At 47.5% G+C, this 25420-nt stretch overlaps 11 protein-coding genes; 7 read left to right on the forward strand and 4 right to left on the reverse strand.

Moving 5' to 3' along the window:
* Positions 1 to 4: 4 nt before the first annotated feature.
* FFUJ_11755 (uncharacterized protein) lies at positions 5 to 670 on the reverse strand (the record flags this gene model as incomplete). Its single annotated transcript, XM_023570690.1, has 1 exon — positions 5 to 670. The coding sequence occupies one exon, from the start codon at positions 668 to 670 to the stop codon at positions 5 to 7; it is 666 nt and encodes a 221-aa protein (XP_023437765.1).
* A 1811-nt stretch (positions 671 to 2481) lies between these two features.
* FFUJ_11756 (related to integral membrane protein PTH11) lies at positions 2482 to 3803 on the forward strand (the record flags this gene model as incomplete). XM_023570691.1 has 5 exons in its annotated part: positions 2482 to 2756; positions 2811 to 2910; positions 2959 to 3097; positions 3145 to 3353; positions 3408 to 3803. 5 exons carry the CDS (start codon positions 2482 to 2484, stop codon positions 3801 to 3803), a joined length of 1119 nt encoding a protein of 372 aa, XP_023437766.1.
* A 165-nt stretch (positions 3804 to 3968) lies between these two features.
* Positions 3969 to 4676, reverse strand: FFUJ_11757 (uncharacterized protein; the record flags this gene model as incomplete). Its single annotated transcript, XM_023570692.1, has 1 exon — positions 3969 to 4676. One exon carries the CDS (start codon positions 4674 to 4676, stop codon positions 3969 to 3971), a length of 708 nt encoding a protein of 235 aa, XP_023437767.1.
* A 517-nt stretch (positions 4677 to 5193) lies between these two features.
* FFUJ_11758 (uncharacterized protein) lies at positions 5194 to 5875 on the reverse strand (the record flags this gene model as incomplete). XM_023570693.1 has 2 exons in its annotated part: positions 5194 to 5693; positions 5746 to 5875. The coding sequence occupies 2 exons, from the start codon at positions 5873 to 5875 to the stop codon at positions 5194 to 5196; spliced, it is 630 nt and encodes a 209-aa protein (XP_023437768.1).
* Positions 5876 to 6514: 639 nt separating this feature from the next.
* Positions 6515 to 7111, forward strand: FFUJ_11759 (uncharacterized protein; the record flags this gene model as incomplete). Its single annotated transcript, XM_023570694.1, has 1 exon — positions 6515 to 7111. The coding sequence occupies one exon, from the start codon at positions 6515 to 6517 to the stop codon at positions 7109 to 7111; it is 597 nt and encodes a 198-aa protein (XP_023437769.1).
* A 254-nt stretch (positions 7112 to 7365) lies between these two features.
* On the forward strand, positions 7366 to 8163 carry FFUJ_11760 (uncharacterized protein; the record flags this gene model as incomplete). The annotated part of the gene is made up of 1 exon (XM_023570695.1): positions 7366 to 8163. The coding sequence occupies one exon, from the start codon at positions 7366 to 7368 to the stop codon at positions 8161 to 8163; it is 798 nt and encodes a 265-aa protein (XP_023437770.1).
* A 732-nt stretch (positions 8164 to 8895) lies between these two features.
* Positions 8896 to 10157, forward strand: FFUJ_11761 (uncharacterized protein; the record flags this gene model as incomplete). XM_023570697.1 has 3 exons in its annotated part: positions 8896 to 8996; positions 9064 to 9967; positions 10020 to 10157. 3 exons carry the CDS (start codon positions 8896 to 8898, stop codon positions 10155 to 10157), a joined length of 1143 nt encoding a protein of 380 aa, XP_023437771.1.
* A 191-nt stretch (positions 10158 to 10348) lies between these two features.
* Positions 10349 to 12925, reverse strand: FFUJ_11762 (uncharacterized protein; the record flags this gene model as incomplete). The annotated part of the gene is made up of 1 exon (XM_023570698.1): positions 10349 to 12925. One exon carries the CDS (start codon positions 12923 to 12925, stop codon positions 10349 to 10351), a length of 2577 nt encoding a protein of 858 aa, XP_023437772.1.
* A 1586-nt stretch (positions 12926 to 14511) lies between these two features.
* Positions 14512 to 15036, forward strand: FFUJ_11763 (uncharacterized protein; the record flags this gene model as incomplete). The annotated part of the gene is made up of 1 exon (XM_023570699.1): positions 14512 to 15036. The coding sequence occupies one exon, from the start codon at positions 14512 to 14514 to the stop codon at positions 15034 to 15036; it is 525 nt and encodes a 174-aa protein (XP_023437773.1).
* A 1403-nt stretch (positions 15037 to 16439) lies between these two features.
* On the forward strand, positions 16440 to 18048 carry FFUJ_11764 (related to polyamine oxidase precursor; the record flags this gene model as incomplete). XM_023570700.1 has 2 exons in its annotated part: positions 16440 to 17698; positions 17748 to 18048. 2 exons carry the CDS (start codon positions 16440 to 16442, stop codon positions 18046 to 18048), a joined length of 1560 nt encoding a protein of 519 aa, XP_023437774.1.
* Positions 18049 to 24099: 6051 nt separating this feature from the next.
* FFUJ_11765 (uncharacterized protein) lies at positions 24100 to 25404 on the forward strand (the record flags this gene model as incomplete). XM_023570701.1 has 3 exons in its annotated part: positions 24100 to 24288; positions 24343 to 24660; positions 24709 to 25404. The coding sequence occupies 3 exons, from the start codon at positions 24100 to 24102 to the stop codon at positions 25402 to 25404; spliced, it is 1203 nt and encodes a 400-aa protein (XP_023437775.1).
* Positions 25405 to 25420: the final 16 nt, after the last annotated feature.

Here is a 25420-nt window from a genome sequence, read left to right on the forward strand (position 1 = left end):
GGAATCAAGTCTCAATCAGTTGAGCGGAGCTGTAGAAGTCAGTATTGCAAACCTGTATAGGAAGTGAAAGTTCCTCGGTGTTATCGCCTGTCGTCACTGAAACAGCAATCTCCTGCCGGCGCGGCTGCTTGGGGGAAGTCTCAAGGAAACACTCGGCTGCAGGACGCTTGCAGATCAAAGAATTCGTTCGGGGTCTTTCAGGTGTAGGAATAACGGGATCGGCCTCCGAGTTGTCGCTCTCGTCGGCTGTGTTCTCGTCCGTGGGGTCTTGGTGGTGAGAAATGGAGAATGAAAGGCGTGCGTTTTGAAGATGCCTTGGATGAAGTGTAGGCTTCATGCCACGCCAGGCGTCTGCAAAAGCGCATGTTACTAAGTAAGTCTTGATCTGGTCAAGTCTCCCTTTCCGCTGATTCGGTTCATCGATATGGCTAAGGGCGTGAAGAAGGAGAGTTTGCAGACTTTGGAGGGTACTGCGTGTCCAGTACTCAGGGTTTATGTCGCCGAGCCAGGTATTGATATATCCGCCGATGAGACGATACATATTGATGGCGACATATGCAAGATTCTCGGAGAACACCCTATCCCAGGGATGAATACGAATTCCGGTGTCCTCAAATATGGCTCTCGCCGCTCGATCGAGCCGTTGGAGTCGCTCAGAGAAAGGGTCCATGATTTTGTGGTGTTTTGGCAATCAAGTAATGCAATGCCATGGCGATGCTTGAGGGAAGGATGGTTAAAGTGGGGCAGTTTTGACTCACTAGAAATACAGTGGCTACCTGCCACAAAAGTAGCATGTTTTGGCAAGCTCAGATGGAGTTGCTTCCATGTTGTGATTTTCAGCTCAGCGGTTTATCGGCCTCAAAAAGCAAAAAAACACCAGACCATACTATAAGGTATCAAAATAAGCTCAGTAACAGATATCCTTAGTTTTGATTAAATTTAGGCTTAACTTATACTAACTGACCTAAGTCTTTTTGTCATTTACGGTCAAAGTCTCGAGTTTTCTTTTTTCCCCTAGACAACATAATTCACTAAGAGGTCAACGGACCCCCAAATGACGTCAAGAAGCGAAGAATTATAAGATTATCTAGGCTGATACTCTGATTAGTGCTTAGTTCCTTGAATAAGGTTGCTTGGAGCCTTTCTGTATTGATTCCGGGAATGAGATGCAAATACGCAGCTGGAGAAGAATGATCTAGACTTGGATGTCTTGCGAGACAGCCACCCTATATCAATTTGGGCTTCCGACCAAGCGTTCCGGTTCCATTACCTAGTTAATGGCCGTCCGCCATCTCAACAAGAGCAAACGCTCGCCCTATAAGGCTGTAAATTCTCGTGCCCTAAGCAAATAATCACATTCGTCAAGTCCCACGATGCCAATTAAAAGTTTCGTGATCTGCAATCGCAATTTCTTTGAGCGTAGCCATCATCGTAGTCCGCCCTACGGATGACAAACGGAACGATGACGAGAGCTAAGACGGTCGGCGGGGCACTTAAGCGGAACGCGCTTCAATTGCGGTCGATCTGCCGCATTGACTTGCTATCATGAACCTTTGCAATCACGCTCAACAAAAGGACCTTTGACGTGTCAATTCACGACTCATGCATTCTAAGACATCATTATATCGCATGAAGGTAACTTCTCCTGAGCGAACTGCGATGCAGAATCCTTTCCTATGATTCCGGACAATCCTGGTCAACTTCGGAAAGTGGAGCCATGGCTCTGGGTCTGGTAGCCGGGGAGCAGCATTGAAGATATCCGGGGACTCGGTAGCCCCTGAAGTGGGCGCGGGTCTTTGCAAATCCGGAGAGCATGAGTAAAGAAAGGAGAGGCCTTTGAGTTTGGTAAACCCGGTTACATTGTCTCAACAAGGTAAGTCATTCATGAACCCTTTCTTTCTGACTCTGTAGATGCTGAGTCGACTAAATAGAGCTGACACTGATCGTCGCTGATTGGTCTTCGGGAACCGGGACTCTCTTCCCGAGACGACCACAACATCGTCAACCGATAAACACTCCTCTTCTCAGCAAAGAAACTTCAGGCGTTCTCTGAAACGCACGGCTCATTGTCACGTTTTGACACCAGATGATCGTCCTGATTATCAAGTTTGATAAAGACTATTGAAAGGATCTTCAGTGAGGAAATGACTCGAGCCGGCAGATGAGAGGCCGGTTTCTTCACCAGATCCTTGGCGAATGTCGATCGTCTTCTAGCGTAAAATACTACTGCAAGCCTCGTCCGCATCTAATTCCCATGACATCCCCTCCTGAGCGCGGATTTGTGCCTGGGTCTCTTATCACCGGAACGATGCTGCAAGATAGACTTGTGATTGGCGATGGTTCCTCGGAGGACGGACTTGATCCATGCAAGTGGCTACGTGCTTTCCAGGCAATAACTTGGCTTTAAAGGCTTCCCCTCCCCTTGCGTCGTGACCCCTATGCACACGTTGGTTTTTCGCATCGCTTTTTGTTTCTGCAGCCATGGGTAGTGCTGACTCCTTCGCCGCCGAGGCGTTTACACTGCTCTCTATTGGCATCTCGGTTATTGGGTTGCGAACGTTTGCGAGGATACGACAAGTCGGCGTGAGGAACTTTGAGGCCGACGATTACCTCATGCTGCTGGCGATTATTCCGTATACGATCGAGACGGCGCTTGCGTATACTGTTGGAGCAAAGTTCCACGGGCTGACAAATTCTGGCATGACAGATGAGGAGCGCAAGGCTCTGTCGCCGCACAGTGAAGAATTTACGTGGAGGTACGGAGTAGGCTGATTGACCCTGCAGGAGACATGGGTGACTAAGTTTGACAGGGTTGGAGGATCCAAGATCCAGATCGCTGGTTGGATCATGTATGGATCCTGTTTATGGGTGATCAAGAGTGCGTTATGCGCTTTCTACTTCCGACTCACGGTAAGCTGGACACGGCACGAAACGGAGTGACAGGGCTAAGGACTTCAGGCTGGACTCACCGGATACAAAACTCGAATCTACATCGGCTTCGGCTTCATAGCCTCGACCTACATCGCCATTATATGTTGTATTCTCTTTAGTTGTCGTCCGTTTAACCGCTTTTGGCAAATATACCCCGACCCAGGCAGTACGTCGAGATTCACAGTATTAAAGCAACTCACTGACAAACAGCAGACTTCTGTCATCCCGCGATATCCAGGCTTTACATCTTCATCATTGTCAGCCTCAACATCCTAACGGACGTTTACTTGCTCGCCATCCCTATTCCGATGCTTTGGGGCGCTCGCATTCCCAAGGTGAAGAAGTACGGACTAGTTGTGCTTTTCTCTGGCGCTGTATTTGTGATGGTTGCTGGTTTGCTACGATGTATCCTCATCCTCAAGGTACGCGACTTTCCATCATCAGAGTACCGTGAGGAGTTCACTGACCTCACCCAGAATCCCAAATCGGGTCCTATTGAAGGTGCTAGTTGGGCAGTCCGAGAATCCTTTGTTGCCGTCGTGACAGCCAATCTTCCCAGTACCTGGGGATGGATGCGACAAAAGCTCAAACCCATCTTCGGCTCTCTTCTCTCGTCCAACAACGTCAGCTCAAAGTACAAAGGCGGCCCCGAACCTGGAAGTATCATGCTCGCCGACGGAAATGGATCAAACTGGAAGAGGAGTAATGGAAGATCTATCAGATCAACGACGGGGCTTGGAAGTGTGAATGATCGGAATGTGTACATTCACGGAGGAGGTGGCGAGGCTAGTTCGGATGAAATAATTCCCTCAATGCCTGGGATTACAAAAGAAGTAGAGTTTACGGTCGAGGAGTCGAATGCAAGAAAATGATGATCGATGCGATGGTACTTGATTTAGATATATTATATACCCAGTCATGAGATGACTTAATTTGCGACAGACAAGACTCACACTTTCAATCATCCCTTGGATGATGTAACAGGAACCTGCTTAGGTATCTCTCGTAATGTGCTCGGCAGATGCTGGCAACATTTTCTATTTGAAAACGTGAGTTTGCAACTGCTTGCCATTCTCATCATACCTCTTCGGAATGACGTTCAAAATACCATCAACGTCCCTCGGCTCATAGTCCAACATTGACGCAGCCAAAACCATGATATCCATTCCAAAGTTCTCCTTGATCCAATGCGCAAACATGTCCATTCCAGCGACGGCACCGCCCGCAGTCCAAATGTTTCCATCGATGATCCATTTCTTCTCATCAGTCCATTTGACGTTCGGAAATTTCAGTCTGAGAGGCTGGATAGCACCGTGGTTGACTGTCGCATTCTTGCCGTCAAGGACACCCGCTGCTGCCGCAACGCTGGCTCCAGTGCAGGTAGTGAAGACAAGCTTTCCAGCTGCGACGTGCTTTTTGATGAACTCGGCGTACTTGGGATGAAGCTCGAAGTTGAAGGGGTCAGGGCCTCCGAGTAGTAGGACGTCGAGTACCGGGCATTCATCCACAGTTGTAGTCGGGACAATCGTAATGTTGCTTGTTTGAAGAACAAAGGCTTCACGGGTGATGCCAATGTGATGAAAGACGAATTCTGGGGCGCGAGAGATTGTATCTTGCTCGATCTTGAGATAGCCAGATAAGGTCTTGAGGTAGGGCTTGGAGCTAGAATGAAGAAGATCGGTTGGGCCCAAGACATCTATAGCTTGATAGTCGTAGACAAGTGCACCTAAGTGGAGGGGAGCCATTTTGTCAGATTGGATGATAGGAATTTAGAGTCAGGATGGATGCTGAGAGGCTTTTTGATGGTGTCATCGGAAGCCAATAGGTGTGCTTTTACGAGCCTTTTATAGTGGCAGCACCTCATTGTGCCGTACAGCAAGAGTTTGAGATGAAACACGGATATTCCGATGGCTGTCGCATCAAGTTCCATCAGTTTGTGATATATCCGAGCTGAAGTGGAAGTTAGACGATCATGGTGGAGATTTGACTAGGGGAGTATCCAACAGGAACACAGCCACTCAATTAGACTCACTGAAGGTCCCCAGACGCGGCCTATTCGAGCATGGTCGATTGAGATACTTCCATGATGCGTCGGAGCGAAAACGAAAGGTCGAGATCTACCAACTTTGCCGGCAGAGAATGTGTGACAGCTTCCGACCCGCGTTCGGATGTAGGAAAAAGCCCATGTCATTAAACACCATATCTATCAAACAAACATACCGATACCCAAATAAGTCAAAAATAAAAACATCCCCACTCTATCTATCCGTGATTGGTGGACGACATCTGGTGTAACAACGCATGTGCGTCCGGGACCACTCCGAGAGCCGCCATCCTAGCTTCTGCGGCTCGCATTTGTATCTCGGCCGTGCTTAGAATGTCCAGGGCCTCTTTCCACTGCCTGGAGCATTGGACATACTCACTTTCAGCTTGAATTTGCTCTTGGGTGCGCTGCGGAGCTGTCTGTGATGTGATATACTGGTGGTTGTGGCCAGAGAGAGGTATAGGACTTGGTGCAGCAACTCTGGGTGCCTGAGTTGGAGCAGGGACATACGTCACTGTGTACGGCGCAGGCGCAGGCTCAGGCGCAGGTACAGGCACAGGCACAGGCACAGGTGTAGGTGCAGGTCTGGTTTCTGGTAAGTACGCCATCGTGTAGGGCGTGGATGTTGGTGGTGGTCGAGTTTCGGGCGAAAAGGCCATCGTGTACGACACTGGGGGAGCTTGTGGCGGAATTTCCGCCTGCTGGAGTCTCCAATTCCCTAAAGCCGGAAGATTTAGCCCCAGAACGACAAGGTATAGAAGGTGTCTTACGATATTCCTCCCTTGTTTCTGCAATCTTGCTCCTACAAGCTTCTTTGAGCCTCGGATCTTGTTGTAGCATGGTTGTGTACGTCGTTGCTGGCAACGATAGGTCGCTCATATCTTCACAGAATCGAGACATGATGCAATGTAAGTGATGGCGAAGATCCTGAGAGGAAAAGAAAGCAGCAAGTGTAGATAGCTGTATTTATACATGGCGCTCCAAAGATGACAGCTCATCACTGTTACTTTCATGCAAGTATTTCATTATCTTGAAATGGACAAAAGAAATAACATCAAAGACTCATTCAGCAGCCTTTCTCATGCATCTCCAAGAAAAGACCAAGATCACGACTGCCCTTGTATTCTTTTAGAAGTTAAGGCAAGGACAATCACCTTAAAGCTCCTGTTACACAACGCCCAAACCGTTAGCCGCATATGGGAAAGCTCTGTTTTCCTGTTTGCACAGCACTCTTTGTTCGTGTTACGCAGTTACCTGCAGCAACAGGTGGTGACGTGGCTCGGAAGGACATAAACTCTGCTTGCTCGCTCCTCTGATTGCTTACAGGTTCCTTTCGATTATTTGCTTGCTCTTTCGATTGTTCACTTGCTTGCTTTACTATAGCGGTCCTCAACGATCTCAAAGGCTGGATTGCCCCAAACAGTCCCTCACAACTTGCATTTTCTCCTTCTTGAAGCAAGGCTCAGTTATTTCTGGCGCATCGCTCCACAAACACCATCTCGTTCACAGACCAGCTTCTTTTGGATAGCTGCAAGCACCATGGCCGCTTCCGCAATCGTCGCGTCTGCCATTCAAGCACTGGGCTCATTGCCTCCCGTCCGTCTAGGTCTTGTCGCAGTCCCCGTCATTTCACTGAGCGTTCTCGCCGTATACAGTCTTTTATCTGGCGACAATTCCAACCCCTACCTCACAAAGAGAGGTTTCCTCCACCCTTTTGTCACCGCAGAAGTCAAAGCAATCTGTCAGGTCCACTATCGCATCTGGAACGCCGACCTAATCCGCGAGCCTGAAACCTTCTTCGACATTCTCGACCTGGACACCTCCAAGAAGCCCTTTGTTGACAATAACTGGCTGACTGAGGGAGAGACTCCCCACCACGAAGCGCAAAAGATCATCATGGAAAAGTGGGCAGAGCGACGGAACAGATTGAGGGGATGGGGACGCGCCAGTGAGCGAGCACATCATCTCGATCAAGTTGGCAAGATCATGACAAACCCCACCAGCGCTAGGATCTACACGCTCCAGTTCCTTTCCAAGATCAAGCACAAAAGAGGAGACAACCGGCTCGGAGCACTTGAGGAGGTTTGCAAAGGATTCTGGGAAGCACCGCAGTTCAAGAAGAAGAAAGAGCTGTAGTGTGATGTGGTGGCCTTTCACGAGGATGTATACATGACTGTTTGGCTTAGGTGTTCTTTGAGGAATTGTGAATGAGCTAGTAACCTATGTGAAAGCCCACAAGAGCCTAGTGAATGTACTCTTTCTGTCTATAGAGAGAATACAACTCATCTTTCTATACTTCTCCCCGTTTTCCTACTAAAGTACTGATTCCGTAAACTGAAGACAGCGCAAAAAGTCACCTATCATCCTTTACAACAGAACCCAGTCTTACCATGCCCTCATCAGGTCGCTCCTCAGGCATGGTCCGGAGTCAGCGTATTGCAACTTCCGTAAAGGAAACCCGCGACTCTCCATCTAAGCAAGCTGAGGATAGGCTCGTGCTACGTCAGTTCCAACGTCTGTACAAAGGTCTCATGGCCGATGAACTAGAACATCACTTCGAGAACGGCCTTACGAAAGACAAGCTACTGGGGTACATGAAGGATGGCGAGAACATCCTTGAAATTTCCGCCAAGGTTGCGCCTCTCCAAGACGCCAATGGGAACGACATCATTGATAAGGTGCCTATCAATATGAACTGGCTCACGCTCCCCACGAGCTTCTCCTCAACTTGGAAATGGATCAAAGTAAGAGCTACAAAACTCAATAAGTATCTTACTGAAGACGAGGATCTGGCGTTTCGGATGAAACATTACCCGATTAACGATGGACTGCAAGGGGATGGTGACTCCCCGCCGGTCGCTACAACCCCTCGGAAGGATGTTCAGTATCCAACACTACCATCCGCTGACGGAAAGCATACCGATGATCCCGCTGACGAAGCAATGGCAGCACATGCCAGGGAGAGATTCCAACCTCCATCTCCCTCGGAGAGCCCAGGGGGACCCTCCAGTCGTTCATCACAACAGAAAGCGATGAATACAAAGGGATTCACCATCCCTCGCACTGGACTCTCACCGACCTCTACGAAAGGGCCTATGCCACGAAATTCAGCACAGAAACGCAAAACAGTAAAGCCCTCATCAAAGTCTGGCAGTCGAACCGACAACCGTGGCATAGATGATGACTGAGAGGAATTAAAAGCGGAGCGTAAGAAAGCCCAAGAATGGTACGCGTGGTGGAGGGCTAGACACATTGAGAAGTACGGCGCTGGAAGTGCCAGGTCTGGATATAAGCCATTGCCTTCGACCAAGGGTAAGGAGAAGGCGACATGGTGATGGATTGAGACTTTGACGGATGACGATGTCAGTGGGATCTTTTGTTTGTGGGTATCATTAGTTCGGTTTGACTTTGAATTTGGTCTTGATTTACGTTCTAGAAACGCTTTCTCCATTCATATATTCTACAAACGCCAGACCAGTGACCTTGCTTAAACTGTTAATCCCGCGTTTGGATAGAACAACAGCAACTTACTGGTACAGCTCGAACTGTAAACTATTCGGAAATGTGATAAACGTGAGGTTCATCACAGCTCTGTTCTTTCCCAAATAGCCACTTGATGATGAATAATGATAGAATATCTATATCATCTCTATTGACTTGTCACATTCTCTATGTCACTGACACTTGACCCTTTGTGAAGCATCGCCAGACGTGAATTGTGGCACAAAGAAGGTCAAGAAAGGTGAATAAACCTTCATAAGTGAATCAAGCACAGCGTATGTTGCTGTAAACTATCTCAAAAATTGAGGAATCTTCTCTTTCTGTTTCATTATACCATCTCACCTCATCTACAGATAATCACACTCTGTGGATACATCTTTCCTCTGCATATTACTTCCTACACCCCACTATACGCAGCTATGGACGACGGCGATTTCGATCTAGACAGAATTTGGGGCGTCGGGCCAGAGTTTGGAGGAAAATCAGGATCAGAATCGGAATCAACATGTTTCGGCCGGCGGTATTTTTGATGATCGAGGTCCCCATGTTACCAGCCGTGACAACTCCGCCTCTTACGAAGAACCCAGAGATGCTCCCGCATCTGGCCATAACTCACGTATTCACGAGACCAATGTTGGCCGTGAGAGCAAACCTCTTGATCCCTTGCTACGCGGCGCTCGCCGCTGTGCAAGTATTGTAATTTGGATCCTCACAACCCGCATAGTTCTCTATTTGGTCGGACTTTTCCTCGCAGGTGCCGCTGTGTGGATCTGCTTGCTATATCTCCTCAAATACTTTCCTTCCCTCATCGCCAACGGCACCGCATTTTGCTTGGTAAATGTGCTTACAGGAATCGAGACTGTGGCAGGCAAGGTTTTCACAACAGCCACGCCAGCTAACAACTACCAAGATATGGCCAGCTTCACCTTCCGTCGTCCGATTGGTCTTGATGAGTCTGAAGTTGTTCCTTATGTCCTCCAAACAACGTGGAAGAGTTTCAGTATAGAATTCCCGGAGCAAGCGCCTACTCTAAAACATGACTATGACATAACCTTTGGCAACTATCAAGTCCTTTTGGGCCTCAATGGGAAGTTTGTCAATGGAATGGAAGACAAGACGATAAGAACCTATTCCAGAATTGTAGCTCTCATTGACCAGATTTCCTATGACTCGGACGACACCACCAAGTCTGCGCCTTGGTACAGTTTCCGATCGGTAGACCAATACCGCCTTCAACGAGCGAGGCAGTCCCGACAGAATCTTGCTTATATTATTCAAGATGCGATTGAGGATGTTGAGGAGCAAATCAGGGCTATCAAGAAAGCAACCAGGAAATGTAGTGAATCAGGCCCTGGCTTGTGTAACAAACTGAAACCATTCCCCGATACGTCCTGGATGGCCAGGGATATTGTCGCAGCGACGACTGTTTGCTGCAAGGCTCAGACTGGATCCGAGAGTCAATGGAAGCAAGTTGAAAAGACACTCGGCAATGTAAGTAACACCGTGCTTGAGATGGCCCTACTAATTCTTTCTCTTTGTGTAGTTTGTGCGAGATTTGAAGAAAGGTCTGGGGCGCGCTGAAAGCATTGGCGATACGAATTCGCATCAGTATATCTTCAAACAATTGAAGAAGATTGCGATAAGTATGAAAGAGAAGTGTGAGAAGTTTGCTAAACTTTGATAGAGTTGCGACATAGTGTCTTTATTGCATTTGTTGTTTTGCATATGTTTTTCTGCTCTTTTGTGTTTATGTTTGTGGGATGTTAAGACTTCGTTACTAAAAGAGTGATCAAACACTACTGCATCTATAGCGAGTACACAAGTGTCATATTGGAGGTCTACCTACTTACTCCCTAGTACCTAGCTTAGCCCTCACCTTTTCTCGGCCGTGCTGTTCACCAATCTTTGGTTCTTGAGGTCCCAGCAAATCGCTTCTCTACCCCATGGATCAGATCTTGTGTCATAACGCCCCCACTTTGTCCAGATAATTCCATGATTTATCAGATTCCCCTGTTCTTCATTGCGGCGGTTTGAGGCGTCAAACTTCGCGCTCCGTAATTCCGTCAAGTTTGTAATGCTTCCCACTTCAATCTTAAACCATTCGGCCATCAGCTCCATGTCGACTAACAAACCCTCGATAGGAGGGAAGTGCAAGAGGAAGTCGGCTGTAACAAAGCCCCCGAGGATATCTTCCGCGAGTTTGTGTTGTCTTCGGTCGATTTCTCGTACAAGTAGTGCACCGCGTGATGCGCGGCGACTCATCTCGCGGACACGAACAGCAGCGATATCGCCCAGAAACGGCGCGACATATCGTAGACGGTTGACAGCCTCACTCTGTTCCCCCCATGGTATGTCGACGCGATAATCCGCACTGAGGACTTGCGTGATTCTTTTATTAATCTCGTCCATAGCTCCACAAAACTTTTCCAAGGTATCACTGTAGGCCACTACTGACCAGAGAGACTTGTATTTGTTGAATCTCTTCTGGCCTAAATCTAGGTCATCGCGATGGAAAGCGTTATCTACGAGTCGCTTTGCAGTGTCATTGTTGATTTGACTCAATTCCCATTGCTTAGGAGTCGGATGTTTAGAAGGGCGGCAATTCATTGTAGAACTTGGAGCGGCTCGTTTCGACTTTGAAGTTGGTTCCGAGTTTTGAGACGAGATTCTGGAGTAGTGCGCCTGGAAGACCTTGTCGAGATAGTCCTCCGGAATACCATCAGGGATATCAGACAGGTCATGTGGCCTGCCTGGTGTAGGAATGGGGCGATGATCACCTAATTCGTAGACTAGGGATGGAAACATGCAATCAAGCCTTTCCTGGTCAGACCCAAAAGAAGCATTGTGTTCGCGCTGGTCTCGTAGCAAAAGGTCAAAGTTGAACCATTTACCAGTGACTGCCGACCAGGCTTGATCTGGAAAATAATCGACAAGCGTGTTTCTGGTGAGACCATGCTCGACGATGAGGTCGCTCATCATGTTACTGACAAGGAGTTGAAGCCGACTGAGGGGCGGATCGGAATTCATGATGTGGGATGGCTCGCGAGGGCGGGCTGTCGGCGATGGAGTATCAGTCTCATGAGGGAGCATTCCGAGGATGGTTGAGTCGGGTACTTCAGACTCAATGTAAGCAACCCATTCCTCGTCTAGAATTGTCGGAAGGGAGTCATGGGGAGAAACAAATGAACTAGAGCTTGTTGACCAGCGAAATTGGGTACTTGTCCCTCGAGTGAACTTAAATTGTGGAGGACCATGATTCGCTATTTCCTCAAGGTCATTCAGGGCTGATTCTAGAACATGCCCAAGCTCCATAAGGAACCAATGTTCGGGCACATATATCCCGTTCGAAGATGTCTCCCAGGGCTTGTAGATAAAGATGGGCTCATAGTCAGACATGCCAGTAGAGCCTGCATCGAGGGTAGCTTCAGGATCAGGTAAAAGCCCAGGCAGACCCTTCCACCGCATTGGCTCAAGCGCTGCTTCTCCAAAGAGCACCACGCGGCAGACAGTAATCTCCATGACGGCAATGTCGGTGGCTTGCTGATACCAGTCCACAGCCTGGAAGGGCTTATGAGGAAAGATTTGGCGGTACAAGTAGGTGGAAATTCCAATGTTGAGTATGACGAGGAAGCAGTCGAATAAGACTGAGGGGAAAGACGTGCGAGTGTTTGGGTGAACAGCATTGATGCCGCCATTGTTATGAGGCTCCTGATCTTCATATAAGAGCAGGGAGTCTACCGGTTTATCCTCTGACACCATAGGTTCCCTAGATGCTAGATGCTCGATTGTTGGGTCATCTCGCATGGCTCCCTGATCAAATCCATTCTCAGCAGGCGACTCATCCACTCGAGATATGGGTCCCGGGCGATGTCCTGGCGACTGAGTAGAGTCGTCGCGTCGGTCGTTTCTTGCAGTGAACCACCTCTGTGGTTCTTGTGGGAGACGTGTCTGCGCTAAACTAGGCATTGCTTGAGTGATGGGAACAAATTGCTGGCCCAGACGATTCTCTGCGCTGTCTCCCTCGGATACTCGACGACGCTTCGTTGGGGGTCGCTGCTGCTTTCGATCAAGCTCATTCTCACTCAGTCTCCGGCGCTTGGAAACATCGAAAGGCAGGGGATGAGATGATGGAGAGTATGGATTTCGATTGCTTGAAACGCGGGACGTGGAAGAAGTGGATGCATGAGGAACTGTCTGGGAGTCTGCTTCGGCCGCGATATTTTGAGTCTCGATGTGAAAGCGGTCATCGATGAACTCGTCTTCGCTATGGTTCGAACCACTATGGTCATCCTGGGCGATGTTGCTGCCTGGTATATGTCCCCGTGGTGAGTGAAGAGGTCTCTGGTGACGACGCTGATGTCGCAAAAGAAAGGCCTCTCGGGATTGCCAGGCGCGATATCGAGGGCGACCCCGACACTTGAGCTTCAGGTGATACTGAGACCGTGCCATCTGTTCCTGATCTGCGATGGATAAGCTTGATGACAAGCCAATATGAACCACGCCGCCTGATGATCAAACAGGTTGGAAGGAAGAAATGAGGGGGTGGATGTCATAGAATGGATGAAAGAACAAAGAATCTTGTCGCAAAGGGAAACCCAGATATGATTGGTCGTTGATGGCAATGTTTGTCACACAAGAGCACGAGCCATGTTTGAGCATCCAGATGCATACAGTGAATTCAGAAAGATTGAGGACAAGAAGTGAATTAAAATTGCGAGGAGTGAATAGGAAATAACTATTATGCAGATGTGAGAGGAAAATTGGCTGTTTGCATTCACATCAAGCAAGTCGTTGTTTGACCCGAGATAGCTAAATCTGGCGTTTGGATTGTCTATGTCGGCAATTGAATGAAACATGCAGATGCAAGCAAGTTTCAGTTACATGGAGGATACGGTAACCAACCCGTCAAAGATAGAGCTTAAGGATAGGAAACTTGCAAACTTTGCCTTTCTAAGCAATCTAGGAATTTGGTTTACTTAAGCGCCAGCAAAGCTTACGATACATTACTGGTAGGAACAATATTATCTCAAGGCTTGAGAATTCCTTAAGAGGGAATTTCATTAAGGAGTATTACTCATAATAGAGGCAGAGAGATAGCCTCATAAGAGCAAAGGTTCTCTTAAGGGTATTAACCTCATGAAATATTCAAGGAGAGCTCTTATAGAGGCAGGCTCATTAGAGGGACTCGTGAGAGGGGCTCATTAGAGAGGCTCATTAGAGGGAATCGTGAGAGGGGCTCATTAGAGAGGCTCATTAGAGAGGCTCGTAAGAGGGACTCATTAGAGGGACTCATTAGAGAGACTCGTGAGAGGGACTCATTAGAGAGACTCGTGAGAGGGACTCATTAGAGAGACTCGTGAGAGGGACTCATTAGAGAGACTCGTGAGAGGGACTCATAAGAGGGGCTCATTACAGGGAACAGCGATACCTAAGAGGACAAGCTCCTGAGAAAGGAGCCCTGAAGGGCGATTTACTCATAAGAGTGAACTTTCAGGTATAATTAAATCATCCCAGCTCATAAGAGGGAGGTAGTTTAAAGCGACGTCTTGTGACTATTCCCATTAGGGTTACTGTGTTATATAATGTACTCACAAGAGCGATGCTCATAAGAGCTATCTACTCAGAAGAGAGTGATATCAAGTGAGATGAAAGATGGAGGTGGGGGAAATGAAGCTCAGACAGAGTGGTGAGGGGTACCAAGTATGATTGACTGTCAGTCCAAGTGTGATGACTTCTTTGGCAAAACATTGCATCGCATGAAGGAAAACATACTCAACAAAGACGGCACAAATACAGATTTTGTTTCTTTGTCCGCAGTATTTCACTGACTTAAGCTCTTAATGTGTGACTATTAGTTTGCCTGCCTTTCAAGTTAATTGTGATGCTCAGCAAACACAAACAGATGACCCTTCAAGGATGTGACAAACACCTGATTTCCCAAAAGTATATAAACCTTCCCGATCTCATCTAATCCAAAATATTTTTCAACCTTGACATCAGAAGTTCTATACCAACAGCATTGTATCCTTTTCATAATGTGTCGACACTACCCTAACTCAATCTGCGGCAAAGACGCTCAATTCTACAACGACAAACTCAACACTGGAACCCGCTTCCGTCTTTTCTTGTGCCAGTCTACACAGGCGGATGTAGCTTTTATTATCCACAACAAGCGCGGTAAAGTCGGCATCAAGGCCGTCGCCAAGGCTTGCGGTCTTCACTTCGATCGTGGGAGACTAGGTCGCATACTCGTCAGCAAGTTTCTACAGCAATTCCAGTACCTTGAGAAGAAAATGGCAAAGGCCGCAGCAACAGGGAAGCAACTGCACTTTCGGTGCGAGTCTAGTATGCCTCCTATTCTTCCTGGTGCGAGCGCTTTGGCTGCTGCTCCTCTGGGGCACCCTGTCGTGGCGCCTGCTATGGGTATCTCGCCTCAGGTTGGGCATCAGATGCATACGATCCAGCAACCAGCCTACTCTCGCACGATGCAGATGAGTCACAACACGAACTGCGATGATCTTGCTCAGCAATTTGCCAAACAGCTCCATTTCCAGCACTGAGGGGATCATTAGATGTACATGGCAGCGGTAGGGAGGTAACTTGACTGATGGATATGTCTTGACCAGAGGAGTCGAGGAGCATCCAACATAGACAGAGGCTCGTGAAAGCTAGCAGTCGGAGGATTCCTATTAGCAGCATTCTCTTCAAATATCGACAAGAAGCAAATTCATTATTGTTTGTTCCCCTGCCATAAAGTTAAATCTGACATGCCATCTTTGTTTGCTCTTACACATGCTCGCTTCCAATGAGGTAGTGCTGCTAGCCGCGCCCTGTCAAACCTGTTATGGGCCAATATTGTAGTAGGTCTTACATTGTGGCCAGTCCCAGTGTATTTACTGCTTCAGCGCGACTTTTTACAATCTTTGACATTAAACTCTTTCTGTACCTACAAACTCGACTCGTTCGTGCGCGACACCCAAGTTCTTGAAGAGCACGATTCTATCCTTTCCCGGGTCCACCAGGAGTATTTGTAAGTCTAAAACATCTTGAAATGAGCCTCTAGGTACTGTCGCCTAGATTGTCCCTTCGTCTTTCCAAAAGGCGGAACACCACGCCAGCGCTTTGCAAGAGTCATTGCATGTTGAGAACCATGGCCACCACCCTATTGAATACGCAGAATTTCTACGAGGACCATGCAGCACCATTCAACTAGGCCTGGCTGGGTGTTCTAGTTGCTCATGCATGTAATTCTTGGCTTCTGATTGCAACCGTCCGGCTGTCTCGGATGTTATCCTCATTGTCTAGCCCGCTCTTATCTGCACCAAGGTACCACTAACGTCGGCACTTGTCAAGGATCTGGATAAGTCCACCACGCGACGCCATGCAATCAAAATGCGGGGAAGCAACACGATGCCTTCATTCGTCGCACCTACATGCCATAGTCGAGACTGTCTCCATCGTCCTGCTGGAACTGGTTTAACAGCCTGGGAAATTCCCTCGATCAGCGTTGCTTCGATGCACCCACTGTCTTGACAGGCCTGTTCAGAGCTTGGACTAAATGGGTATAGAGAGTTGGGTCGCTGCAATCTATTCACCCGACTCGGTAAGCGTGATCTACAAAATGTCGGGGTAATTGACACCCAATCCAAGAAATGCAATGTATATGCCACAAAGGGAAGGAAAATGGGCACGCTGATAAGATAGTGTAGCCTCACTTTATCAGAAGACGATAAAGTCTTCGACAAGCACATGGGACATAGTTATGACCAGAATGGAAGGAGATGAAGATGGTCGAATTGATAGCTGCTAGATGATAGATGCTAGGATCAACAGCAGAAATATCTAGTACAATGTCAAGAAGCATAAGTAGTTCGCCAAAGTCCTCAAATCATGGATCTTGTTCTTCTGTAGCCTCTCGTCTTCCCATCTTCCTTAATCATCAAGAGTTATCGTAACTATCAAGATGCGACACTCAACATCTCAACTCCTCTCCCTCTCCCTTGGCATTCTACTGGGCTCAAGTGAAGCAGCATCAATACCACGCAAAGAGACCTGCACCAAGACCAAGGTTGCAATTCTGGGTGCCGGTGTAGCTGGTATCACTGCTGCCCAAACCTTGCACAATGCGTCCATCCACGACTTTATCATCCTTGAGCACAATGACCACGTAGGGGGCCGTATGAAACATACTACTTTCGGAAAGTCCTCCGACGGCACGCCTTTCACTGTCGAGCTCGGTGCGAACTGGATCGAAGGTCTACAGAACCCGTCAGGCGAGATCAACCCCATTTGGCGCTTGGCTCAGAAGCACAAAGTGAAGAATACGTATTCTAATGATAGTGCGATCATCACGTACGATGAAACTGGAGCTTCCGATTACACTGATCTGATTGACCTCTTTGACGAGAAGTTTGAGATCGCCTCGCAGGATGCTGGCTATATCTTCACCGAGAATCTACAAGATACATCAACTCGCGCTGGTCTCAGCCTGGCTGGCTGGAAACCAAAGAAGGATATGAAGATGGCTGCTGCTGACTGGTGGGGCTGGGATTTTGAGACGGCTTATTCTCCAGAAGAAAGTGGCTTCGTGTATGGTGTCGCTGGAAACAATGCTACCTTCAAGCATTTCAGCGACGAGACCAATCTTGTCATCGATCAGCGGGGTTACAATGCTTGGCTGGTTGGAGAAGCGAACGACTTCCTCAAGAAGAACGACCCAAGACTTCGTCTAAAGACTACAGTCAAAAAGATCGAGTACACCACCAAGGGCGTCAAGATCGACACCAACAACGGGTGCGTCGAAGCAGACTACGCCATCTGCACCTTCTCCGTCGGCGTCCTCCAGAATGACGCCGTTGACTTCGAACCTACACTTCCCCGCTGGAAAAGAGAGGCCATTCAGGTCTTTCAGATGGGTACCTATACGAAGATATTCATGCAGTTTAACGAGACATTTTGGCCCGAGGACACACAGTACTTCCTCTACGCCGACCCAGAGCAACGCGGCTACTACCCATTGTTTCAGTCGCTCAGTACACCGGGCTTTCTGCCAGGATCGAATATTTTGTTTGGCACAGTTGTGCAACAGCAAGCTTACGAAGTTGAGCAACAGTCGGATGAAAAGACCAAGAAGGAAATCATGGAGGTGCTACGCTCTATGTTCCCCGATAAGGATGTTCCCGAGCCCACTGCATTTATGTATCCCCGCTGGAGTATGGAAGAGTAAGTCACGCCGTCCCTTGCGCTGCGATATTTGCTAACTGAGGAACAGGTGGTCGTACGGGTCCTACAGTAACTGGCCTGTCGGTATGACGCTTGAGAAACATCAGAACCTCCGTGCGAATGTAGATCGATTGTGGTTTGCCGGGGAGGCTAATTCTGCCGAATTCTTCGGGTACTTGCATGGCGCTTACTTTGAAGGGCAGGAGATTGCTGAACGAATTACGAGGATATTGAAGGGCGAGGAGTCAGAGCAGTCACAACAGATGAAGAGGTACAAGACGTTACGTGGAACAACAGAATTGGAAGAGCACGACTCTGCCAATGGATGGTCGACTCCTCTCGACGATTAAGGAGATACTGCAAATACAGATAGTCCTATGAATAGTTGATTCCTGTTACCAAGTGGTTCCTTGTACCCGTAAGGTTGCACTCGGCAGGTCTGCCTACAGGAGGCAAGGCAAATAACCCAGGACTAATTTTAACATGTTAAATCATTACGGCAAGCTCCTTGTGTCTGCTGAACATTGCAGCCTTGTTCAGTATACGGCCGATTCTTAGCGGCATAAAGGATCTAATTCATTTGTATAAGTTGGAATGCTACGTATCGGAGACTCGGTAAACCAGTAAATGTAGCAACTGGCAATCCTATTGTGAGCATTAACTAGGCTTAAGATTCGTTTTAAGATACGCGAATTGACAAAAGTGACATACGCAATAAAGGAAAACACTTCCTAACGGCGATCCCCCTGGTTGTGGCTTAATTAACCTAAACAATAAAATGCAGCTGCAGCCTTCGGCTCAAGATCATACTCACATATTAATATCAGTCAAAACCAGATCTCCTTGAGGGGGCGATATTTCAATCATCAGAATCTATAGCCAACATAAGGGGTAGGCAAATATGATATCCTCCTAGTGATATACCCTTTTGTGCTTTCCGGTAGTTCCCGCCGAGAATCTCCCGGCCATCACCCCAAAATGTTCGAGTCTAGACAGAGCAAACGCTAGGCAGGGAGGCCTCGGCCCTCAGAGATACAGCCGAAGCACAAGTCTAACGCAAGATAGTATAAACCGGTGGAAGGAGCATTCACAAGAAGCGCTCAATCAAGCCATAGCTATACGTGGACCATTTCTTTCTACATTTGTTAAAAGAGTAGGTGGCAGCCACCACCGAATCACGAACACGCCACAAGTAAGGACACCCCAACCGACATTTCTCTTGCTAACTAAGTCCCTTGTTCCCTAGAAAGGCATCATGATTATCGAACCCCCGATCCGAGATTCAATTGCCTGCGCATGACAAACGGCGTCAATGCAGTGAGACCACCGACATTTCCACCAGTTGAAACTCTATTGTTGAAGGCCGGATCAGGCATAAGCAAGAGGCAGTGTTGTCAACCTCTCGTCTTCATGCCTGAACTCACTCGATAGAAGCACCTGGGGCTATCTCTTCGGCAAAAATCGAGGCTTTGTGGTATGAGTTTTCTTTCTGCGAATAATAACTCCTCAATACAGCCTCGTCGAATCAGGGTTCTCAATGACACCGTACGGGACAAACATGATACAGCGCTACAAGCTTCCTAACTGATGATCGGATAAAGGTTGCAGCTGGCCCGTCTTTGTCTCACAGGAACTCATGGATAGGTTCGGAGGGGCGAAATAGCGGAACTAGATAGGGGATACAAGCTTTGAGTGACAGATTTCAGGCGGAAACACAGACAAACAAGGGGTGTTAATGATCGGAGGTTAGATGGCTTTCTGCAGCTCACTTGGCCAGATATGCGCGATTCCCAATGGGTAAGGAGGCCGGGATGATGGACGACGGCAGATCAGAGTACGGATGAGTCAAAAGAGAACAGAAAAGCAAACAAAAGACGATATAAGTTACCCAAGAGGAGAAACTCATAATGCTGACTACGAATTGTTGAGAACGTAACATGCAGTCCCGCTAGCCATGATAGACACCGGTCAGGAAAGTGCATGCGGCATATAGGTAATACACTGAATAGGTCACATGGCGCTTTTTCACACCTTTGCAAGAGCGAAGGAAGCTTAGGAATCTCAGAGCCCAGAAAGGGCGCGTTCAAGTTGCTCAATTGTTCAAGCTGAACTACAAGCCTGAGGATTATGATGGATCAAATATAGGCAATAGCATAAAGTCAAAATGGCGAAACTCCATGTCACTTGAGACTCTTCTTCATATATCAATCGATGGAGCACATTGTGCGATTGGAGTCGCCAGATAGACGTATCAGGGCTGAAAAGGGGTTGGCTGGGGGTATTAACGGGAGCCGGGTCGAGGAGTTTCATCCGAGAACGGCGGGCTTCTGCCTATGGATGGACTACTGCATGAGCATTCTATTACACATCATCACGTAAATCAATTAAAAATCACAATATTCGCAACCAGATCGTTGGCAAGTACGATTCTGTGATCGGTGTATATTCCGCCTTACAACCTCCTCTTAGGGAGAGTCCTAGCTATCGGGGGCTCCATTCGACGATTAGTTGCCTTTTTGCCTGCCTCACGGCATCCCATCCTCTCTGCTCGCTCGTCTCACGGCAACCTCACACCGTCCTTCTCTGCAACGCGGTGGCCCTCTTGGGACTGCTTGAAAACATAAAAGGCGCTATAAGAACGTCTAACAAAAAATCAAGCAGCACTATCCCGCAAAGGCCTTCTTACTGGCTTCTGATGACCGTGCCGGAAGCACTATTTCCAACATCAAGCAAATTATTCTACAGGCCAAAGACCCCCAGAAGAAAGAGCTTTTAGTCAAGCTACTCAAGTACAGTGGCCAGGCTGCTGGCAATCGGACGACTTCCTCTTTAACATGCATTTGCCAGTCATATCGATACAATCAGACCTAGCAGGAGCGAAAGGCGCCTGCAAGCTACACTACGATCGTGAATAGTTACCAGGCTGCCAATAACTCGGACGACTTTCTCTCTAACACGCATTTGCCAGTTACATTAATATACAGTGATCGGACCTAGCAGGAGCAAGACGTGCTGCTAATAACTTAGATAACTTCCTCTTTAATATATAATTACCAGTTATATTAATATACAGTAATTAGACCTAACAGGAGCGAGTGGCGCCTGGAACGGATAAGGCAGCCATTTCACGATCGTAAATAGTCACTTTCGTACAAGCGCCAGGGGACGGATGCTGGCCATATCTTACGCGGCCAGATTGCTGGTGACTGATATGAATTCGCTTGGTTTGAGTGAATGGGATACTGAAATTGCTCCGTGCCGTGGGAGACGTTCCACCACCTCACAAGGTTGGACCAGGAGCCAGACGCTAACTGCCCAGCAAAGGATCATGTATAAGCCTTGATGGAACGTTGGGTGACCAGCCCCAAGGTACCACTTCACCGACTGGAGAATAAATATGGTGACTATCTAGAGACATTGACCTCTTTCGAATGACAAGATGGTGTGTTGGACCGTAACATGTAGCTTTCGGCCAAGATGTGACTTTCTGCAATTGGCTGAGGGTAGGCTGACGCTACAATCGAGCTGTTGACGGTGTAAATGCCTTGGCTCTACGATCGTCATTCAGAAACATCTTGGAGGTGTATGAGCCACACGACCTGGTATCTCTCCCTGTAATCATGCGCCCCCCAAATGTTGCCTTCATCAAATAAAACTACCCCTATTCATTGACCTGTCAGGCAACATTGCTTTGGCGTGACGCAACAAGACTTAAAAAAGGAGAGAGAGAAAACGGATTTGATGAACAATGCAGTTAAATCAAACATACTGAAAACGTTGCAAGGCACACCACGATTGCACAGGGCACACATTTTAGTTGGTATACCTCGTCATTAATGCTTTTTGTAGATGTTAAGTCTCGGAAAGGGTACCAAGAACATTGCAATACTACTATGACATGATGCAAATAATTGACGGCGGAACGTAAAGGTCCTTCGGCGGAACAACCGAGATATCGAAACAGCCGAGACGCCAATTGTGGAAGCACACTTGACCAGACCCAGAATCGCGACTGGAAAATATCACGACGAGATACTCATGCCGGTTCGACAAGGCATATGCAAAGCAATCTGAGAACAATCACACCTTAAGCCATGCGCATACAATGGTTGGAGTTATGATGTGATGACCACAACAACCTCTGCAATTAGTTTCTGTAACGTTCTTCAAATAACGACCCCTATTGGAATAATATTGACCATTGCACCAAAGGGCGTTTGAATGAGCCTTCAGGGGATGTGGGTCACGAAGTTCGTTCACTCATTCGTTCTGCGATGCGACAGAAATCGATAAGGAGCGAGAGTCTTGCTGCGTCGCAGATTGCTTACCTTGACAAATTGCCGACGCCGATACCAGAGCCACCAGACTGGACTTTAGCTGAACGTCTCTCCTATGCAATCGACGGAATACAAGAATATGCCTTTGTCTCAAGGCGAGCGAGGACTCTGTTCAAGACACAGAAGGGGATGTTCGGTCTAGGTCACGAGTTTATACAGAGAGGGGACGTCATAACACTGATTCCTAGCGTTCATTCGCCGATTGTACTTCGTCTACCTGATGAGGGAGGCTTAACCTTTGCGGGAGATGCGTATGTGGATTGAATCATCCAGGGAGAATTCTTCCAAATAATCCCAACTGAACTAGAGTTTGTTATATACTAAGATAGAAGGTGTGTCTTTTAGTCAGTATGGCCTAACACCTATCGTATGATAAGATATTGCAATTGTGCGTTCCAAAGTTAATTTTTACGTAAGACAGCGAGAGGCAGTCACGACGTGGTAATAGATAAGCTTTCAGCAATTTCAAAGCGTTTCTTGTCTTAGCTCAAGTCATAGGCTACTAATTTGGATCTTGGGTCAACCATTGAGCAATAGAGTGACGGCAGATGTTGAACAAACGAAGGACTTTAACCTTCCCATCCCACAAGTCACAACCCAGCCTAGCTATGCATAGAGATAGTGACACCGCTGTGATAGCATCTAGGATGCTGGCACGAACTTGCTCTAGCACGGCAGAAAAACCACTGAGGTCCATGTATAAATATCACGAAAAGTCACACAGGAACCTTAAAGCAAACACATCTGTACAGCACCGCCTTACATCTTACCATTACCAATAAGGTTTCACTCTCCAGAACAAAAAGCACTGCGATCCGCTCCCAGGTATGCAGTTTATCTCAGTTCTGGCTTTACTTGCTCCCGTGGTATCTGCCTCATACAATACCAACACGTACGTCGAAGAATCCCGAAAAGTCCACCGCTGGAAAGCAATGATTATCAAAATGCGCAGCCGTAGAGGAAATTACTATTGCTACTGCAATAACTGGGCGGAGTTGTTTCATGACACAGGGAGAGAAAACATTGATAGGTTTAACAAGCTATGTCAGGACCAGGGACATGATTGGTACTGGAAAGAATGCTGAGCAGCGGGACAGCTGGATCAGTTTGTAATGCAAGGTTATTGTTCGGTATGGTGCTGGTTTAGATTTTAGAACAAGTCATTCTGTAGGACTTTTCAGTTGAGATTTTGATCCACGGTTAATACTTTCGAAATTTCTTAATAAGTCTCATGCTTCAGTTTGACTACTTTTAAAGAGCTCGAGACATTTACCCTACCGATTCCTCAGGCCCCTCAAAGCCAAGACACAATGTGATAATTCTGGACCAGGTTTTTCTGCGTAGCCCACTTGGGTTTAATGCAGGTACAGATCGAAAACGTCCATGACAACCATAAACAGAAGCTTAAATGCAAGCCACTTGTTCCTCAATTGGCCAAGCTAATGGGCTGCTTTTGTCTTAGATATTCGGGATGTCTCGCATCCATGGCACTAAGCTTGTCAAGTCTCTTGGCTCAGGTTACACACGCTCGATGACAGGAATTGATCATCTTCATCGTATTCCGCTCTTGCTTGCGGGATGAAGACCGGCGACTCTTGGCGCGAGAGGGTGATACTATGAGATCATTGAAGCCATTGAGTCTCACAGGAGACAATATTCAGGTCATCATCTGACTTAACAGGTGAGGGTCTAGATATAACTACCAGCCGCCGATTAGAAATAAGCTTGCCAGTAGCTTAAAAATCCATCAAAGGATACGTGATTGCGTTTTTGATCAGAGTTCGAGATCAGCTTTGCCGAGTGAAAGCGGGCGCACGGGATGCTTGGAATGCTATGGCGTTACTTATTGGGTCATACGCGCTCTCTACAAGCCACGATATTCTTTGACTTTCATGGGCATGTGCTAAAGGCCTATAACACACATTTGGCGTCATACCAAGGCAATTCTACAACAACTAAGCTGTAGCGTGTGCCGATCGAGACCGTTCTTTGATGTATCAAGCTTCTCGGCCTTGGACCCCTGGCATAATCCGTTATGACGCTTTGACAGTGGATACACTTGAAATGCTGCGCTCATTTATGTGCCAAGCTGCCTTTACTGTTCTAAGCATGCTCTTCTACCAACATTACGTCCACGACACCCCAGGTTTCTTTCGACTGAGCACAATGATGTTACCCCATCGTGATAAATGGGATGCTCACTACTCAACCATAGACGAAACAGTCTACATTGGCAGAGATGTCTTTGTTGTTGTAAGTGTACTTGTATACCTCTCTCGGTAGTGGTGTGTGCTGACATTTGCCAAGGTTGCATCGACGTTATCACTCTACAATGCGATCGAACTGCTCACCCTCATCTCTCTTACCTTCAAAAGACGATCGGGGCTTTACTTTTGGAGTATTCTCATTGCATCATTCGGAATCATCCCATACTGTCTAGGATGGCTCGTTGTCTACTTCGACCTTACACACGATTATGTTGGTATGATCATTGAGACTGTTGGTTGGGTGCTCGTCATCAGTGGCCAGTCTGTTGTTTTGTACTCGCGACTGCACCTAATTGTCACTGATGTCAAGATCCTCCGAGCCGTTCTCATTATGATCATCATCAATGGTCTCGTTTGGGTAAGTCATACTCTTGAGCACCATGATTCCCAGCTGACCACGGCCCAGCATACGACGATGACTGTACTGCTCTTTGGATCAGAGTATAGTCCAAGCGACAATAGAAAGGGATTTAACAATATCTTCAACATCATGGAAAAGATCTCCATGTCCATATTCTATCTGCAGGAACTCATCATCTCTGGTCTGTACATCTGGAAGTCAATGGAGATCCTCAGGACAGCTTTCGGCAACACAAAAAGCATGCTTTACAAGCTTTTCACGATCAACTTCGTCATCATCCTAATGGATATCGCTCTTGTGGCTATAGAGTTCCATGACCTTTATGTCTGGGAGCAAGGTATCAAGCTAGTAACCTACTCGATCAAACTCAAGCTGGAATTTGCAGTTCTTAGTGAACTTATTGAGTTCGTTCGCAATCGCAGCGGAACTCGATCGCGGCCGACAAAGAACTCCGAGAATCAAAGTACTCTCGTGCCATTGTCGTCTATGCATAAGGGAAATACTAAAGGAACTATGTCGAGTACGAGAGACTTTATCCACGCTGGCGATTCCAGGACCAACACAACCATTGCGGCTGCCAATCCGATCCCAGCGGTTCCAACGAATGACAGTATACATGTCTTAAGAGAGGTTGACGTGGAGAGTTTGTCTGCTTACCCGGGGAACAACCCAAGTACAGATGAATTATGGGGTCGTATGCCCGAAGAACCTGGGAAGGGCATGGTTGGAAGGGCATTATAAATGATAGATAGCCTTT

This window comes from Fusarium fujikuroi, chromosome FFUJ_chr11, assembly GCF_900079805.1.
Source record: "Fusarium fujikuroi IMI 58289 draft genome, chromosome FFUJ_chr11".
NCBI lineage: Eukaryota > Fungi > Ascomycota > Sordariomycetes > Hypocreales > Nectriaceae > Fusarium > Fusarium fujikuroi.